Source organism: Nomascus leucogenys, chromosome 15 (assembly GCF_006542625.1).
Source record: "Nomascus leucogenys isolate Asia chromosome 15, Asia_NLE_v1, whole genome shotgun sequence".
In the NCBI taxonomy this organism is placed as follows: Eukaryota; Metazoa; Chordata; class Mammalia; order Primates; family Hylobatidae; genus Nomascus; species Nomascus leucogenys.
Window position 1 is genome coordinate 106,410,372 of NC_044395.1, and position 20,103 is coordinate 106,430,474.

At 43.8% G+C, this 20,103-nt stretch overlaps 1 protein-coding gene across 7 annotated transcripts in view; it reads right to left on the minus strand.

Annotated features, from left to right (window-relative positions):
• AMBRA1 (autophagy and beclin 1 regulator 1) overlaps positions 1-20,103 on the minus strand; it is a 201,094-nt gene that overhangs the window by 145,431 nt on the left and 35,560 nt on the right. For 3 of the 7 annotated variants that reach the window (XM_030829132.1, XM_030829131.1, XM_030829130.1), the window contains exons 2-8: positions 10,500-10,754; positions 10,074-10,132; positions 9,373-9,556; positions 7,870-8,042; positions 6,256-6,322; positions 5,534-5,680; positions 4,227-5,263 (exon numbers count right to left, since the gene is read on the minus strand). In XM_030829132.1, coding sequence (XP_030684992.1) covers positions 4,227-5,263; positions 5,534-5,680; positions 6,256-6,322; positions 7,870-8,042; positions 9,373-9,556; positions 10,074-10,132; positions 10,500-10,634 — 1,802 coding nt within the window. In that variant the 5' untranslated portion in view covers positions 10,635-10,754. Of the gene's footprint in view, positions 1-4,226; positions 5,681-6,255; positions 6,323-7,869; positions 8,043-9,372; positions 9,557-10,073; positions 10,133-10,499; positions 10,934-20,103 lie in introns of those variants that run through there. The other 4 variants (XM_030829129.1, XM_030829126.1, XM_030829128.1 and 1 more) reach the window with 2 other exon arrangements.

A 20,103-nucleotide genomic window follows, 5' to 3' on the forward strand; every position in this document is an offset into this window, starting at 1 on the left:
CAGCACACAGCTACACTGAAATACACACTGTATGCTTATTAATACCCTCACTATTTGCAAACACTACTAAATATCCCAGCAGCACCAAGGATCCAGCCATCTCTCCTTAGCCTATCTTCTACTACAAGGCCAATGAGCAAAACTTTCTCCTTTCAAGTACAATCACCTTTTGTGAACTCCACTCACTCAGGAACAACAGTCATCTACAAAAACAGGCTTTGTTAAAAGAACCAACCTCGTACACAAACAGCAGGGACACCTTTTCTTCCCAGTCATCCTAACCTAGCAGCAGCAGCCCAACAGTGACACCTGCTGGAGAACTAGAAGCAAGGGTTGGCTCATCACCTAGAGACTTTCAGCCCCCTTAGAAGGCAGAGGAAGAGGCAGACCAGCACCTGTTTCTTAGTGATTTACATCAGAATGCAGCCATTCAAATGGTGGTCCTTCTTTAATGTGTACGCACTTAGAATATTTTACAACATACCTCATTTTTGAGACAGCTGTCACTCCTCATGATATACGACATCCTAGCTCATTTAAAAGTGATTCCATATAAATAATGTAACTACTGTATTAATATACTATCTTACAATGAGAACCCTGAGTTATTTGTATATTTTAAAAGAAAATGAGCATAAATATAAAATTGTTTACAGCCAGATAACCAGGGACTTCATTTTTATAATACACGTTTTTAAATGGTTGAACTTTAAACCACAATGCATATATTTTTTGGCACCAGAAAAGAAAAAAATACTTAAACAAAAAATTATGGTACATCCTTAATAGTTTCTGGGCTTTTAGACGGAGTCTTGCTCTGTCGCCCAGGCTTGAGTGCAGTGGCGCGATCTCAGCTCACTGCAACCTCCGCCTTCCCGGGTCCAAGTGATTCTCCTGCCTCAGCCTCCCACGTAGCTGGGACTACAGGCATGCACCACCATGCCTGGCTAATTTTTTTTGTATTTTTAATAGAGACAGGGTTTTACCATGTTAGCCAGGCTGGTCTCAAACTGACCTCAGGCAATCTGCCTGCTTCGGCCTCTCAAAGTGCTGGGATTACAGGCGTGAGCCACTGCACCTGCCCAGTAGTTTCTGGGTTTTAAATAACCTACTTTATTAAGTGATTAATAATATTTTAGATGTACAATATCATAGCCATTAGTCACATGTGATTATTTAAATTAATTAAAAATTTAAAGATTGCATTTATTTTCTCAGATCACAGTAGCAGCATTTCAAATGCTCAACAGCCACACTGGCTAGTGGCTATCATCTTACACAGCACAGATAGAGAACATTTCCATCAGTGTAAAAAGTTTTATTGGACAGCATTGCTCTAGAAAATCTAGTGTTTACAGACAAAATTATCTAATATCTAGGTGCAGGGAGCAGATGGAATATAGATTAAAGAAAGCCAGCCAAGCATTGATAACCTTTGAAGTCAGGTTATAGGTGTATGGAAGCTCAGTTATACTTTTCTCTTCGTTTTTATATATGTTTGAAGATTTCCATAATAAAATATTAAAAGAAAAAAAGTGGTTCACTCAAAAATGAAGTTATCGGCCAGGCGTGGTGGCTCACGCCTGGAATCCCAGCACTCTGGGAGGCCGAGGCGGGCGGATCACCTGAGGTCGGGAGTTCGAGACCAGCCTGATCAACATGGAGAAAACCCGTCTCTACTAAAAACACAAAATTAGCCGAGCGTGGTGGCACATGCCTGTAATACCAGCTACCCGGGAGGCTGAGGTAGGACAATCACTTGAACCCAGGAGACAGAGGCTGTGGTGAGCCGAGATCACACTATTGCACTCTAGCCTGGGCAACAAGAGCGAAACTCCATCTCGAAAAAACAAAAATAAGTTATATGAAGAAAAATGCCAGGAAGGACAGCTTGCACAAATCTTTAGTCATGAAGACCAGAGTTCAAATTCTCACTCAGAGACCTATTCTATGATCTTTAACAAGAAACTGACTTCCCTGAGCCTCACTTTCCTCAACTATAAAATGGAAAATTGAACACCTGACTTGCATAGAGTTGTTGTTGAAGGCAGAAGGAATTATTTCAAAGCAAGAACACAACACGTAACACATAGTAGGCCCTCAGTAACTGGTGTCTCTTTTTTTCTTTTGTTCTTGATGGAGTCTTGCTCCATCACCCAGGCTGGACTGCAGTGGCATGATCTTGGCTCACCGCAACCTCCGTCTCCTGGGTTCAAGCGATTCTCCTGCCTCAGCTTCCCAGGTAGATGGGACTACAGGCTTGCGCCACCAGGCCCGGCTAATTTTTGTATTTTTAGTAGAGACAGGGTTTTACCATGGCCAGGCTGGTCTCGATCTCCTGACCTTAAGTGGTCTGCCCGACTCAGCCTCCCAAAGTTCTCAGATGACAGGCGTGAGCCACTGCGCCCAGCAGTAACTGGTAACTCTAATTATCATCAAACAATAGAGTTTATTTAAACCACTCAGGTATTTCTCAGAATAGCACATGAAGAGGTACTACTAAAGCAGAACGGACAAAAGCTAACCAGAGCCCACTGGTATTACGGAAACAGCAACTGTTTGGTTTCTTAGAGCAGTAACTGAAGACAGTCCTTTTACAGCGATCTTTAATAAACTTTTAAAGTGCCTACTACATGTCATGCCCTGTGTTGACTGCCGTCTCACCTCTCTTGGCAAAGAGGAAGAACAGAGGCTCGGGCTCCTGATGAAGACCAGTATGCAAGGCACAATATTCCAAAACCAGGAATTGAGGAGCTGTCAACCCAGATCTGGTTTCAAGCATATGGGCAGAGTTAGCGAGCGACCTCTCTGTTTTGTTCATCTTTCACATCCAGTCAAGTCTCTCTCTGTTTCCCACCCCAAGCCCTTAGTAACTGCCTAAGAACCTACACGTACCATACCCTTTCCTCCCTTAGCATGTGCTGTTTCCCTAAAATAAAAAAGGTCTTTCTCTCTCCAAATCCTACCCATCTTTCAAGACTTGATTTTGCAAAGCCTTCTTGGATGATACTTCCCTCTCTCTGAGACTACATCCAATCTCAGTACCATACAATGAAGCATTTACTCATCTACACTTTTGAAAAATTTCGTTGTCTTGCCTCCACAATAACACTGTAGACTCAGGTGGGTAAAGACCATGCATTATACTTCTTTTGTATTTCCCACAGTGCCTAGCACAGTGCTAGACAGTTTGTAACCATTCAACTAATACTTATTGACTGAGTGACTGTCTAAAGCATCCTCCCAAAATAACAAGTACATTATGTGCATAATTCATATTCCCACCCTTATTAGAAGCTTATGTCAGAGAAATTTCAGTTGCTTCGACAGAGGATGTAATGCAGCACAATATGCTGTTTGGATCCAACAGGCATATTCTTGGAGTTGGTGATTATGCTAGCTTTGACCTTTACAAAATTATAGAAAGAAGTCCCTAATAAATCAAGATAGATGCGCACACAGCCATACATGGAACATATGGTGGGCGATCAACTACACCTACTGTTTCTCCCATGAAAGAGTTGGCTAGGATGCCAATCTGAGTATGGAAAGTCTTTCCCTCCATGAATTATTCTTCTTCTCCACCCCAAGGTGAATGTCCACCTGGAAGGTCCATTCAGAGAATCTCAACTGAGCAACTAATAGGTTGTCCAAAAACAAGTATCTCTGAAAAAATTGGAATTTTTCTTGACATACATATATACATATATATTTTTTCTTTTCCCTTTGTCAAACTGCAGTGTTCCAAAAGATAAGGATCAGGAAGTGAACTCAGTTGTCCAAAGCAACACAATCAGCAAAGAGCCAGTATACTAATCTGTACCATGCAGGGTTCTCTTTTACTTATTCCTAGGCACTCTGGGACTACTACAATAAGTAGTCCTGCACATACAATGTCTCAACAAGGTCAAAAAGCAGGCAGAGAAAGTCGATGGTTCCATCTCCTCATGCCTCTCTAACCTAATCTACACTCTCCTTCCAAGGCTAAAGCCAGAACCTTGAGCTTAGCCAGAAATAGAGCTAGCACAGCCAACTGACTCATACTGCTAGGCCCTATCCTATCTCTGCCACCAGAGCAAGATTTTCCAAGAAAATGCAATGGCGAGATCAGAAGCAGATGCGTGGGTCCCAGACACTCCAGATACAGCCACAACATCTATAGGACTGAAGGAAATGATACAAGGAGAAAAGCAAGGGATGCAGAAGACAGGAAAGCAACTGCTTACCTCCTGAGTGAATCCTCCTCAGAGCTTTCCTCAGGCATATCCTGATGTAAGGCCTCCTGTGACACAGTTCCAGATCTGCTGGACTGGGTGTAAATTCTTTCCCAGTGGCCTGTCTCCTGGTTAAAGGCCACCCCCACAGTCCTCTCCTCCTGCGGACTAGCAGAGCTGCTCAACTCCAGCCTGCTGGCGCTGGGCGTTTGGCCCTCAGTCCGCTCGAGAGGCGGCAACTGGCTGCCACTTGATGGCACACTCTCAAAGGAGCTGGGGACCTGCCAGGAGGAGCTGGCCTCACCAGAGGAGTAGTTAGGTGTGGTTCTTTCCCAGCGCAGGGTGTCGTTGTTGAAGGTCAGGAGATTGTGGCAAGCACGACAGCGATTCAGGTGGCCACGGGACAGGTTGGAGTTGTCCTCACTGCTGTGTGGGGTCGGCTGGTGGGAAGGGCCTGGCCTCTCAGATTCAATGTTATTGTTGAGCATTTCCTGGGCCTGTTGGGTCTGGGGAGCTTCCCCACTCAGGCTCTGATCCAGCTCCTGAAGCCGGTCATACTCCAGAAAGAAGCGTCTCAGGTCACACTGAAGCTCGTGGCGAATGCTGCCTGAGTTGTTTTGGCTGGAGCCACTCCCTCCATCTGACTCAGTTGCCAACCCTGATGCTGGAAAACCCCTCCCTTCTGTGGCTGAAGTGTACACAGATGCCTGAGAGCCACCTTCCTGCTGTCTCAGCACAGACAGCAAACTCACGGAAGAGGCACTGGTCCTGGGCGGGGGCATGGATTCCGCCTCAGACCGGGAGTTCAGACTGAGTACTGTCCGGGTCCACTCAGATCCTGTCAACCCGGGAGCTATTTCTCGGTGATACCTAGAAGGGTGGCTAGACAGAGGCCCTCCCAAAGAGCGGCGGGTAGGACCCAGACTGAGGTTGCGGAGCGTGTTGCCGGCAGTGCTGCTCTGGACTGTACTGAAGGCAGACGGCCGGTTCAGGAGGCCCTGGTCCTGCTGCGTTGACGAGGCCTGCTCCGGGGGATGGAAGGGCTCGGTCTGTACAAAAGAAAAGGAAGGGGTAGTAGCTCTGGCAGAAGCAGGGGGGACACTGTCCTGGTGTGGCAAGAGGGAAGGAACTCGAGTGCCAGAGCAGCGGCTGCAAAGGCACAGGATCCCAAGGTGCTGGCAGCACTCAGCTGTGGGGTAACTGACCCGCTGTCGGAGCCTGATGTAAGCGGAAGTCCTGGGGCGCTCCGTGGAGGGCTGAGGGGGAGGCGGTGGGGGTGAGGGGGTAGCAGAATCTTGCACTGTGCTTTGCTCTCCCACCTGGATGCCAGAAGAGCGGGAGGACAGCATGTGCAGGAAATTGTGGAGGAGAGGCGTCCGGCGAACTGGCTGTGATTGCAGGAGGGCACGCTGACGGTAGTGGGATAATTCTGTTCCATCTATGGGGATCTCTGGTTCGTCATCACCCTGCAACGTGGACCAGCATGGGGCAGGGGGTAGAGCAAGGCAGTTAGGTAGAACCTCCAAGCAAATCAAGAAAAACTAACCACTGACAATCATCCAAGGAAAATGATGTTCATAGGTAGGAAACAACTCTCTACCCCTGAATCACTGACAACTGGCCTCAGATTCAGAATAATCACATGGTATTAAATTTTCCACTCCCAATTAGCAGCATATCTGAATGAGTGCAGCTGACAAACCAATTGTCTTACAAAAGACATCTCCCCATGACATGGAAGCAGTGAGGGGAAGCAAAATGTCAACCAGCCAGAGGCACATGAGTGACAAGCTATCCAACACTGTCTAGTGATGATAAGGGTTACTTCTAATGAGGCGATCACTGGAGGGTTTTAGAATCGACTCTCCTGTCAAGATTATGGCTATAACCCTGAACATACACTCTGAAGCTAGCTTTAAATCTTGACTGGAAAGAAAGACTTGGGTATTGAGAATTAAAATCCAATATAATCAGAATTGGAATACTAGTTAAGAAAAGAACTCACAGTTTAGCTGGAATTGGAACTGCTGGACTAACTTACCTGTTGATTAGAGGGGTTAACAATTGCTGTGAGTAAGTAGTGTCCAAGTGGATCAAATCTCACCAGACTAAAATCACAGAAGAAAGAGACAAAGACACGCATAGAGAGATTATGTTAACTGAGAAGAGGAAACTTGTGTTCGAATTTATAGCAATCACTACTGATAACGGGTATCACTCAGGTATCCACTTCATTCAAGACTTTCAAAACTTTCAAAGAGATTAAAATAGTAACAATACTTCTTGCCAGAGTAAAGGAATATGTATCACAAAAATAACGATTTCACATGAAAAACACCTAGGGTTTCCATCCCAGGAAACAGCTATGTTAAGCACACCTTTGCTCAAATACAAGAGTTCATCCTAACCATAAAGCATAAAATGCTCTCATACTCTGCCACAGAATCAGTTCTTCCCTCATACGGCAGCTACGCCGGCAAGAAGCATGAATCTTGGTGGCAATGAACAGCCCCAGCATTAAGTGACATAGCTGAAACCAGAAAATTGGCCTGTATTCGACTGCAAATCCAAGAGGACCAAAGAAACACAATGCATCAACTTCAATATAGGCAATATGTTTTGATCTTGAGGACTAAATAAATGTCAATTACTTGCTTACATCTCCATCTTCCAGTTTGAGAAACACAGACAACCCACCGAGGTATCTAAAATACCACACAAACTTCTTTCAGGTTTTCCCAAAGAAGGACTATCCACAACAGTTAGCTTTGAAACTAAAACAGAGTCTAATGACCCTGGTCTCCAAAGACCAGAAGATGAGGCCAATAAGGGAAAGCTGAAATGAACAAAATGAATGTCTCCCAGCTGATTAGTCAGCTGCTTAGAAAGCAGGAGGCGGCCAGGTGCAGTGGCTCATACCTATAATCCCAATACTTTGGGAGGCCAAAGCAGGAGGATCACTGAAGGCCAGGAGTTCGAGACTAGCCTGGGTAACACAGTGAGACCCCCCCACCCCCGCCCAATCTCTACGAAAAAATTTAGCTGAGAGAGGCTGCACACACCTGTAGTCCCAGATACTCCTAAGACTGAGGTGGGAGGATTGCTTGGGCCCATGAGGTCAAGGCTGCAGTAACTTGGGTCCATGAGGTCATGACTGCACAACTGTACTCCAGCCTGGGTAACAGAGCAAGACCCTGTCTCCTAAAAAAAAAAAAAGGGGGGGGTGGGGTGGTGGGCACGGTGGCTCATGCCTGTAATCACAGCACTTTGGGAGGCTGAGGTGGGCGGCTCACTTGAGGCCAGGAGTTCAAGACCATCCTGGACAACATAGTGAAACCCTGTCTCTATTAAAAATACAAAAAAATGAGCCGGGCATGGTGGTGGGTGCCTGCAATCCCAGCTACTCTGGAGGCTAAGGCACGAGAATCGCTTGAACCTAGGAGGCAGAGGTTGCAGTGAGACAAGATTGTGCCATTGCACTCCACCCTGGGTGACAAGAGTGACACCCTGTCTCAAAAAAAAAAAGGAGGAGCTGTGAGGATGACAACTTGCCCTGAGCAGAGATAACAACCTGACTTCCGAGGTGACGGCCAGTAGAGTGTTCTCTATCATGTCAGACCTGTGCCAGACAATGCTGACGGGGCAGCACACTCACCGGACCCGTTCCATCTCACTAGCTGTCTTCACCACAGCAAAGGGTTCCCGTCGACTCCAGTCCCAGAAGTGGATCTCATTGGCAGTGGCAATCAGCAGGAGCTGAGCCGTAGGGTGGAAAGCCAAGGAGGCAATGGCATTGTTGCTATCTGTGAACCAGCTTTCACTGCCACCCTGTGAATGAACCAATTCCAGATATTCTCAGGTTACAAGCTACCAGCACACTGGGAAGTCAATTTCAAGAAAGGTCCATTTAAGGTAAAATGACTATGTCTAGGGACTACTTTAAATACATCCTCTGTAAAAAGGTGTAGAAGATCAGTGATCTGGCAGTGCCACTAATTTATCAGATAAATACTAAACAATCAGTTCAGTTCTTCAAATTAGTCACAATCTACAAGCAATAAGCATATATACACAGTTCCTATTTCTTTTTTTTTTTTTTTTTTTTTGACAGGGTGTTTCATTCTGTCGCCCAGGCTGGAGAACAGTGGTACAATCTCAGTGCACTGCAACCTCTGCCTTCTAGGCTCAAGCAGTCCTCGCACCTCAGCCTCCCAAGTAGCTGGGACCACAGGTGCATGGCACCATGCTCGGCTAATTTTGTATACTTTTGTGTATAATATTTTTGGTGTAATATCCTGCTCAGGCTGGTCTCGAACTCCTGAACTCAAGCAATCCTCCTGTCTTGGCCTCCTGAAGTGCCAGGATTACAGGCGTAAGCCACCGCGCCCAGCCCACAGTTCCATGCAAAGCCTGAGAAAAACTCAAGCTCGGTGCACAACAAGGTGCAAGACAACCCGCTAGCCAGTTACTAGGACAAAGAGGATCTTGCTTTGATGACCATGATCGGAGTACAGGAAAATCTTTGCCCTAAGACAACAGAAATCCATCCTGAACATATCTTAGAGCCTCCTGTACTATGTCACAATGGGCCGAAGGAAGCAAAAGTAGATGTTCCTCTTAGCAAGAATGGAAGACAATCTCAGGGCATGCTTAAGCTATTGCAAAACAACAACAATAACAAAGGAATGGAAGACAGGGAATTAGACTTCCTATTAATTAAGTGGGCAATGTCTACCACAATATATTCAGATGTAGTCCTAAGAATCTGGCTAGGCTCTTCCAGAATTAAAAACCCAACGGTAAACAAGTCTCTGCATTTAGAATACCAAAAGAAGCTGGGCATGGTGGCTCATGCCTGTAATCCCAGCACTTTGGGAGGCCGAGGCAGGCAGACCACTTGAGGGCAGGAGTTCAAGATCAGCCTGGCCAACATAGTGAAACCCCGTCTCTACTAAAAACACAAAAATGAGCCAGGCATGATGGCATATGCCTGTAATCCCAGCTACTTGGGAGGCTGAGGCAGAAGTATCACTTGAACCTGGGAGGCGGAGGTTGCAGTGAGCCGAGATCACGCCACTGGGCAACAGAGCGAGACCCCATCTCAAAGAGAAAAAAATTAGAACACCAAAAGAAAAGGGCATCTTAAGGAAATACTCACGTGTAAATCCCAAATCCTAACCTCCCCATCTAGGCAGCCAGAAGCAATAAGGCCTGAGATGGTGGGATGAAAAGTGACACACCATGGAGTACGGCGGTGTCCAATCAGGGAATGAACACACTTGCCAGTCTTCACCTCCGTAATATAGATATTATGATTCACATGGGTGGAGGCTAAGAGAGTCCTAGAAAATCAAAGAGTAGAACTGAATTCAGAAGCATGTGGAAGGGTAATCAATCTTATCAACTTTGGACAACACAGAATATGATGCTACCTGCTGATCCCAACATGAAAGAAACTAAGCTTTGTACGTTAGGCAGTGTATCTACAAACAGAAATATTCTGATCTTTAATAGCTTTTGGCTTGTTCACATTCCCCAAATGATACATGCCACATTCGGAAAATATTTTTTCCCACTGGAAAAACCATCATTCCACTGGTGAGCTGTATCACACAGGCAAATGATTGTTATTGAGAAACTTTCCAAGTTTTGATCCTCTCAGTTTCCTTTGCTTGTTCTCATGATTTTTCAGGTTAGCACTGCTCATCTACTTTCTTTCCCTTTCTGACACGTGGCCAAAGCGCTGTTCATACAGTACTTCAGAGAGCCTTTAGGGACTGACTTGGAAGATCAAGCCAGGCCAAATATACAGAAAGCACTGTTATCACAAATCTTAAGTTATAGATAAATACTAAGTACCTGTCTGGGCTGAAGGCCAATAAGAAGGTAGAGCGTGGACTATCCGGCAGTTCTACTCTCTGGGAGACAAAAAAAAAAAAGTTAAAATACATGATTTATAGACCATGGTTCACCATATCTCAAAAGCACATTAACCATTCTAGACTAGTATTCACAATGTAGGCTTAAAAACTGGAGACAATGATCAAGCTACAAATTGAGAGAGATAAACCTAAATTACCTTCAGGAAAACTGTCTAGCTCTAAAGGAGAAAGATATTTCTAGCACATTAATTCTTTCAAATTTACAAACAACTCCCTAAGTCAGATATGTCAACTCTCCCACACAAGATAAATATATCCCAACTCTCTGCTGTTAACCCATTCTAAGGTCTCATTCTACCATCACCAGCACAAATCCTATGTGAAATATAGCCATTTTCCTTACCTTGCCCTCCCATTTCATCCACCGGGTTTTATCTTCTACCAGCTCCTGCAGAAGCCGCTGAGCTCCCATGGCCCGAGCACCCCGTTCTCGCCCCCAGAGTATCCGGACAGCATTCTTTTCTGGGACAACCTTCATGGCGTTCAGTAGCCACTGTCACACCAAGCCCAGGAAATGAAGGAGCAAGTAACAGCTCCAACACACTGAAGCAGCTAAAATGAGGCCATACAGGTCCTTGTAAGTTGTCCTCATGGAAATCTAAGGAACAAAGAATAATGTCAAAGAACGACTGTTCTGCAACGAGAAGCTTCCAGTTGCAAATACAATTCTAGCTCAAAAGGGAAATTAACTTGTCCTATTTAACGACACTTTCTCAGAAAAGACCCTTCTCCCAGAATTTTTCTTCCAAAAATATTTCATACTCTCATATTCTCCATAGCTCAACCTTGTATCTAAAGAAAGGATCAGGCCAAGCGCAGTGGCTCACGCCTGTAATCCCCGAACTTTGGGAAGCCAAGGAGGTTAGACTGCTTGAGGTCAGGAGTTTGAGACAGCCTGGCCAACATGGTGAAACCCCATCTCTACTAAAATACAAAAATTAGCCGGGTGTGGTGGCAGGCACCTGTAATCCCAGCTACTCATCAGACTGAGGCAGGAGAATTGCTTGAACCCAGGAGGCAGAGGTTGCAGAGAGCTGAGATAGTGCCATTGCACTCCAGTGCCTGGGTGACAGAGCAAGACTCCGTCTCAAAAAAAAAAAAAAAAAAAAGATTATTTGGGAGTACCTTTCTCACTCATTTTCTCTTCTCCACTAAAGATCCAGGGTAGAGGACAGAGAAGGAAAGGGAAAGAAACAAAAAAGTCAGGCTCCTTTTCTCATCTACCACAAGACTTAACAAGGAGAAAACTTCATCACAAATTAAAATTCTACTAAAATGGCAACTAGCAGCACAATACACACAAGTGTAACGATTAAAGAACAAATTGTGGTCTATACAATGGACTATGTAGCCTGATAAAATGGTATTTCAAAAGAATATCTACACATATACAATGTTATCCATTGTGGCATTGTTTCTTTAGCTCCACTATGAATGTTTTTAAAAATATAGGAAAGTTGAAAGAATGGTACAATAAACATACACTATTCTCCACCTAGACTCAAGAATTGTTAATATTTTGCCAAATTTGCCTCATCTATCTCCATGGATAGAGATATGGCTACATTGAGGTTTTTTTTTTTTTGTATAATTTTGGAATTATTTCAGTAGGTATCAAGACACTTTAACCCTACATATTTAATTCATTATGCACCTCCTAGGAAGAAGGACGTTCTGCTTCATAACCACAATAACATTACTATACCAATTATCATCTAATACTTCAATTATCATTCGAATTTTCCCCATTGTCCAAAAAAATTCATTTATGGTTGACTTAAAAAAAAATCCAGAATCCAATCAAAACTCAAGCAACGACTTTGGGCGTTTACGTCTCTTTAGTCTCCTTTACCCTAGAAAGGCCTCCACATTTTATGTTTTCATTTATTTGTGACACTAGCTTTTCTTTCTTTTTTGGGGGGGTGGGGGACAGAGTCTCACTCTGTGGCCCAAGTTGGAGTGCAACAGCGCAATCTCGGCTCACTGTAACCTCTGCCTCCTGGGTTCATGCCATTCTCCTGCCTCAGCCTCCCGAGTAGCTGGGATTACAGGCACCTGCCACCACGCCCAGCTAATTTTTGTATTTTTAGTAAAGACCAGGTTTTGCCATGTTGGCCAGGCTGGTCTTGAACTCCTGACCTCAGGTGATCCACCCACCTCAGCCTCCCAAAGTGCTGGGATTACAGGCATGAGCTACTGCACCCAGCTGACACTAGCTTTTCTAAAAGATCAGGAGAGTTGACTCGTTAGAATGCCTTACATCCTAGCCTCAACTGATTATTTCCTCATAGTAGCATTTAGCTTGCCTCTCTATACCTTTATTTCCTGTAAACAGTAGGTTAGGTCTAAAATCTTCATTAGTTTAAATGCTTTTGGTGACAGTGCGTCACAGCTGATGTGCCTATATACCTCAAGGTGGAGTACATCAGGTGGCACATATTTTCAGACTGTACCATCATTAGTGATCATTTGCTGAAAGACGATTACCTGGTTGAGGTTGTTAACAGCCAGACCTCTCTTTATAAAGGAACATCTCCCCCTTTACAATTAGCAATCTGTGGCAATTATCTGGCATCATGTAAATATCCTATTCCTTCTCAACTTTTTACTTAATGGGTTAGCATTCATTGATGATTCTCTCTTGTACTTTTTTAACGGGGGGAGATGCTGAAAATACTGATTTTCTAATTCTGTCATTATTTCTACATGTATTAGCTAGCTTTCTTGTACAAATAATAAATTTCCCTTAAAAATTGGTGCAGAGTAGTTACTACTTCTGTCTTATTGCTTACAATAGCAAAAACTGAGGATAACCAAGTGTCCATCTAAAGGGTCCTGGATGACTAATCTATGGCAAGGAAGATTCTCTGGCTAATGATAAGAATAGATGTCCAGGCCAGGCGTGGTGGCTCATGCCTGTAATCCCAGCACTTTGGGAGGGTGAGGCGGGCGGATCATGAGGTCAGGAGATCGAGACCATCCTGGCTAACATGGTGAAACCCCGTCTCTACTAAAAATACAAAAAAAAAAAAAAATAGCCGGACGTGGTGGTGGGTGCCTGTAGTCCCAGCTACTCGAGAGGTGGAGGCAGGAGAATGGCATGAACCCAGAAGGCAGAGCTTGCAGTGAGCCGAGATCACACCACTGCACGCCAGCCTGGGCGACGGAGCGAGACTCCGCCTCAAAAAAAAAAAAAAAAAAAAAAAAAAGAATAGCTGTCCAAAATATATTGTCGAGAGAGAAAAAAAGCAAGGTACAAAACAATATATCAAGTAAAGCTACCTTTGAATAAGAAGAAAAACTGGCCGGGCGCGGTGGCTCACGCTTGTAATCCCAGCACTTTGGGAGGCCGAGGTGGGCGGATCATGAGGTCAGGAGATCGAGACCACGGTGAAACCCCGTCTCTACTAAAAATACAAAAAATTAGCCGGGCGTGGTGGCGGGCGCCTGTAGTCCCAGCTACTCGGAGAGGCTGAGCCAGGAGAATGGCGTGAACCCAGGAGGCAGAGCTTGCAGTGAGCCGAGATCGCACCACTGCACTTCAGCCCGGGAGACAGAGCGAGACTCCGTCTCAAAAAAAAAAAAAAAGAAATGGAATTTTAGTTAGTTTGTGGGGGTTTTTTTATTTTTATTTTTTAAAGAAAGAGTATCACTCTATCACCCAGGCTGGAGTGCGATGGTGCAATCATGGCTCACTGCAGCCTCAAAGTGCTGGGCTCAAGCAATCCTCCTGCCTCAGCCTCCAGAGTAGCTAACTTTTAAAACTATTTTAAAGATGTGGTCTCGCTATGTTGCCCAGGCTGGTGCAAACTACTGCACTAGGTGCTGAAATTTTAGTTTTTGAAAAAGGTAAATCTGTTATCTTTATCAAAAATTTTGTTTAAAATATTAAACGACACCAGGCGTGATGGCTCATGCCTGTAATCCCAGAACTTTGGCAGGCCGAGGTGGGTGGATCACCTGAGGTCAGGAGTTCGAGACCAGCCTGGCCAACATGGCAAAACCTACTCTACTAAATATACAAAATTTACTCTACTAAAAAGACAAAAATTAGGCTGGGCCCAGTGGCTCATGCCTGTAATCTCAGCACTTTGGGAGGCCAAGGCAGGCGGATCACCTGAGGTCAGGAGTTCGAGACCAGCCTGGTCAACATGGTGAAACCCCATCTCTACTAAAAATACAAAAATTAGCTGGGCGTGGTGGCAAGCACCATAATCCCAGTTACTTGGGAGGCTAAGGCTGGAGAATTGCTTGAACCCGGGAGGCGGAGGTTGCAGTGAGCCGAGATCGCACCACTGCACTCCGGCCTGGGTGACAGAGTGAAAGTCCATCTCCAGAAAAAAAATTAACCAATTAATTAATCAAAAAAATAAATTAAATTAAATATTAACTGAGGCCAGGCACAGTGGCTCACGCCTATAATCCCAGCACTTTGGGAGGCCGAGGCAGGCAGATCACTTGAGGTCAGGAGTTCAGGATCAGCGTGGCCAACATGGCGAAACCCCATCTCTACTGAAAATACAAAAATTAGTTGGGCGTGGTGGTGCACACCTGTAATCCCAGTGACTTGGGAGGCTGAGACACGAGAATTGCTTGAACCCAGGAGGCTGAGGTTGTAGTGAGCCGAGATGGCACCACTGCACTCCAGCTTGAGTGACAGAGTGAGACTCTACCACAAAAAAAAAAAAAAAAAAAAAAAAAAAAAGGCCAGGCATGGTGGCTCACACCTGTAATCCCAGCACTTTGGGAGGCTGAGGTGGGTGGATAACAAGTTCAAGAGATTGAGACCATCCTGGCCAACATGGTGAAACCCCATCTCTACTAAAAATGCAAAAATTAGCTAGGCATGATGGTACGTGCCTGTTATCCCAGCTACTCAGGGGGCTGAGGCAGGAGAATCACTTGAACCCAGGAGGCAGAGGTTGCACTGAGCTCTGCCATTGCACTCCAGCCTGGGCAACAGAGCGAGACTCTGTCTCAAAAAAAAAAAAAAAAAAAAAATTAAATTATGCGATAAGTATATGTTAAGTGAAAAAAGAACACAAAATTCTATATGCAGTATAATCCCAACTTTGTTTAAAAAATATTTGGAGAAAAAGGATACAAAAGAAATACAATAAATACTAACCATGGTTGTCTTTCAGTAGTGGCATTATTGGTGATTTAATAATTTTAATAGGCAAGTTTCTATTTTTTTTTTCACTTTTTAATTTTAAAAATTATTATTACCAGAAGCCCAAACCTCACCACTCACTTTTTTTTTTTTTTTGAGACAGAGTCTCGCTCCGTCACCCAGGCTGGAGTGCAGTGGCGTAATCAAGGCTCACTGCAACCTCTGCCTCCTGGGTTCAGGTAATTCTCCTGTCTCAGCCTCCCGAGTAGCTGGGACTACAGGCGCCTGCCACCACGCCTGGCTAATTTTTGTATTTTTAGTAGAGATAGGGTTTCACCATGTTAGTCAGGCTGGTCTCAAACTCCTGACCTCAGGTGATCCACCCGCCTCAGCCTCCCAAAGTGCTGGGATTACAGGCGTGAGCCACCACGCCCGGCCACCATTCACTTTTTTAAAAAGTAATAACTACTTATTGTAAAAAGCCAAACAATAATTGGCTCTTTACATTTCACAAAAGGCTGCAATCTAAAGAGTACACAACCAGATGTATCCAAATACAGACAGAAAAAAAACATTAACAGCCTGTGTTGAAGGAGTTCTCTCACTGGAGTACTAAGATGTAAAAGTCAGAAAGATTTCACGGTAAGAAAACACCAAGTTTGGCCGGGTGCGGTGGCTCACACCTGTAATCCCAGCACTTTGGGAGGCCAAGGCGGGCAGATCACAAGGTCAGGAGTTCGAGACCAGCCTGGCCAACATAGTGAAACCCTGTCTCTACTAAAAATACAAAAATTAGCCAGGTGTGGTGGCTCACGACTGTAGTCCCAGCTACTCGGGAGGCTAAGTTGGGAGAATCGCTTGGACCTGGAAGGTGGAGCTTGCAGTAAGCTGAGAGCGCGCCATTGTACTTCAGCCTGGGTGACAGAGTGAGACTCGATCTCAAAAATAACACAAAAACAAAAACAAAAAAAGTCACCAAGTTCCTAGTCATACACAGCACAGAGTTACCTAAGGAGTGACAAAGAAACAAATTCTAGCCTGTATCCTCATGATACAGCTCTCATCACTTATTAGTGCATAAATATGTACTGAAAATATCAACATTTTCAGGCCAACTTCCTGAATAGGCTAAGGATGAACTAACTGGAAAGAAATCATCTCCTTAGTAACCCTGACAACTCATGGATTAGGATCAGAAGTCTAGACCTGAACCCAGGGTTGCCCTTCAGCCAAACTGCCACGTAAGTGATTAATTACTAACCAGGAAAGTGCCAAAAATACAGTTCCTATTAGTTTACCTGAACCCTCTACTGCAATTCTTTTACCCAGTATAAAAAAGTTCAGAAGAAACATCTTGAGAATCCTTTGTCTTAACAGTGCAATATAAAAGCACTTTCAAAGAAGTACATTTAAACCATTTATAATCTCACAAGGTGTGGTGGAAACAGCAGTCCAATTCCTAAAAATAAAAAATAAAAAAAAAGACCTTCTGACCTCCTGTTACTCAAGAGGAACAATAAAATACAGGTCACAAGTATTGTATGACTCAGAAAATTGTGATGCAACCTCAGATTCCTACAGGATTCAGAAAGGGGAAAGAGTAACTACAAATATCAATATCAAGACAAAAATCTAAACATCAGGATTACCAAACAACATTTCTATCAATTTCCAGGGACCTAAACACACTAACAGGTCAAACAAGAGAAAGCTTTACTGATGGGAAGAAGTCAGAGGGAGTAAAACAATTACACAATCTCTCTTTCGTCTGAAGAAAAATATTTGCTGTTGCTTTAAAAAGATAAGGGACTTCTCTCCTGATATGCTCTTACCAGCCACCTGAGAAGAGATTTCACTGTGTTCCCTGTAAAGAACAAAGGGAGCTAAGTCAAACTGAAGTCACACAGGGCTGCTGATGAGGAGGAAGTGCCAGTCAATTGTGTTTTTCATTCCTCTTTTAAAAAGGAAGAAGAAACAAGTTTCCCAATCTGTCCCTTAAAGTGAAGCAGACTGAGACAAAGGTTACCAAGAAGAGTCTTTGCGATACCGTCACACAGTCCCCAAAATCAATTCTCAATCACCAAAAGCTTATCCAAGTAGAAGCAAAAGACATGGCTAGGATATGTACATAAGACAAATGCCGGTCAGGCATGGTGGGAGGCCAAGGTGGGAAGGTTGCTTGAGTCCAGGAGGTCAAGACTACAGTGAGTCATGATTACACCGCTGCACTCTTCAGCCCAGGTAATAGAGTGAGACCCTGTCGTAAAAAAAAAAAAAAAAAAAAAAGACAAATGCCAAGATTCCATCCCATTTCCACACACACATACTCCCACTCCCAATAACATGACTGATTACTCTCCAAAGGTGAGAAGGCAACCACCTTTCCAGATTTTCTCTATTTAATTCTAAGAGACAATTATATTTAACAACTACTCATAAAAACCATCTAGAGAGTATGCCACAACCCAATGGGAATTAAAAGTTAGATTTAGAGGTTCCTTGTGCAATTTGATTATCTTATGCCAGCAATTTTACTCCACCTTCTAGCTATACAACTTTGGGGGTACTTAACCTCTTTGAGGCTTAGTTTCCTCCTTTGTAAAACAGGATCACAATGTCTGCTTCCTAGGGTTGTTATGAGACTCCAAATAAGAAAAGCGCTGTGGAAATATGAATCGTTTCTGTTGTTTTTATGACTATTGAATCCCCTCTGAGGTTCACTATGGTTTCCCTCACCAAACAATAGGGCCAACTGAAACCCCAGAGACACCACAATTCCCAAGAGTAGCAGATTTCTAAGAATTATGTCAAAGGCTGTTACCAGAAAACAAAGTAAAAAGTGCTCAGGGAGAAAATAAAGTATGTTTATGTGGCAAAAATAATTCATTGTGATTTGGGCTCCCTCTACATAGGTAAAGTGAATTAAAGACCAGAACCAACTATTTCGAGCTGTATGTAAAACCTCACTAATAATTCATACCCCAAATCTTCCCCTTCCTATTGCATTTAGGAGTGTGATTCAGAAAACTATAGACCTGAAAGAAGCTGTTAAAATGGAGTCCAATCTCCTCATTTATTTGAATAACTACATCTCTCTTCCACTTCTCTATGCCCATGTGGGCAAAGTCTAAGAGTCAAACCAACCATGTAATACTGACATATATTCCATAACTTGATTTAACCCTAGGATATAATTATTTTTTTTAAAGATCCTTTAAATACTAATTCTAAGACCACTTGCATAAGTAAAGTTCACCCAAATGGAAAATTAACTACAAAATTTCAGGCTTTTAATTAGAAGCCTAAAACTGCCCCAGTACTCTTTCCATCCACATGGATGGAAATACACAGGGTTTTCTATGACTGGCAGCTTTGTTTTTATTAATAGGACTTTCCTATGGCCATTTCAGGATACTTCAAGTAACATCATGTAGGACCAAAGTTCAAACTGTAAGCACCACAAGCCAGCACTCACGCCTAACTCCATACTCCTGTGTCATACAGCTCTTGTGTGACTCTTAGACTAGACTGAATTTACAGGGGTACAGAGAATGTGGGGAAAAGCATCATAAATTTAGAACAGTAAACGACACATTCTGAAGGCAAACACACCTAGAAGCAGAAAAACTCCAACTATTCCCTGAATTGTGTATCTATTGTGTGCAAGGGATATCCAAGGATATGGCAAAGTGCTAACTGGTTAACTCTAGGTGGAGAAGTCATGAGTGATGTTTATTTTATTGTTATTATCCATAACATCCAAATTAGAAACAGTATGTATAGTTGTATATATGGGCCCTGCAGTCAGAATGGTTGATTGAATTCCAGCTCCATCCTCTTCTTGGTATATGATGGTATCTTGATTTCTAGGAATAGTTACTTAACCTGACTCTACCTCAGTTTCCTCATCCATAAAATGTGACTATTGATAGTATGTGTATCACAGGGCTACCACAAGGATCAAAATATTTACCATATGAAAAATGCTTATAGTAGAATAATAGCTTCATTCTGTAATGAAGAATTAGTATGAAAATGGTAATAAGGGCTGGGTGCGGTGGCTCATGCCTGTAATCCCAGCACCTTAGGAGGCTGAGGCGGGTGGATCACCTGAGGTCATGAGTTCAAGACCAGCCTGACCAACATGAAGAAACACCGTCTCTACTAAAAATACAAAATTAGCCAGGCATGGTGGTGCATGCCTGTAATCCCAGCTACTTGGGAGGCTGAGGCAGGAGAATCGCGTTTGAACTCAGGAGGTGGAAGTTGTGGTGAGCAGAGATCGTGCCATTGTACTCCAGCCTGGGCAACAAGAGCGAAACTCCATCTCAAAAAAAAAAAAATTAGCCGGGCATGGTGACATGTGCCTGTAGTCCCAGCTACTCAGGAGGCTGAGGCAGGAGAATCACTTAAACCTAGGACACAGAGGTTGCAGTGAGCCGAGATCACGCCACTGCACTCCAGCCTGGGGGACAGAGTGAGACTCCATCTCAAAAAAAAAAAAAAAGAAAGAAAGAAAGAAAATGGTAATAAGAACACACAATATTTAATTTCTAAAAATAAAAAGTTTAGGCCACAAAGCCCTGTAAACAGTCAGACAAATTAAATTTAAAACAAATTCTTCTAGGCAAAATGAGACCGTCCACTGTAGAGGTCTCCAAACCATTTCATATAAAAAATCTTACTGGCCGGGCGCGGTGGCTCACGCTTGTAATCCCAGCACTTTGGGAGGCCGAGGTGAGCGGATCACGAGGTCAGGAGATCGAGACCACGGTGAAACCCCGTCTCTACTAAAAATACAAAAAATTAGCCGGGCGTGGTGGTGGGCGCCTGT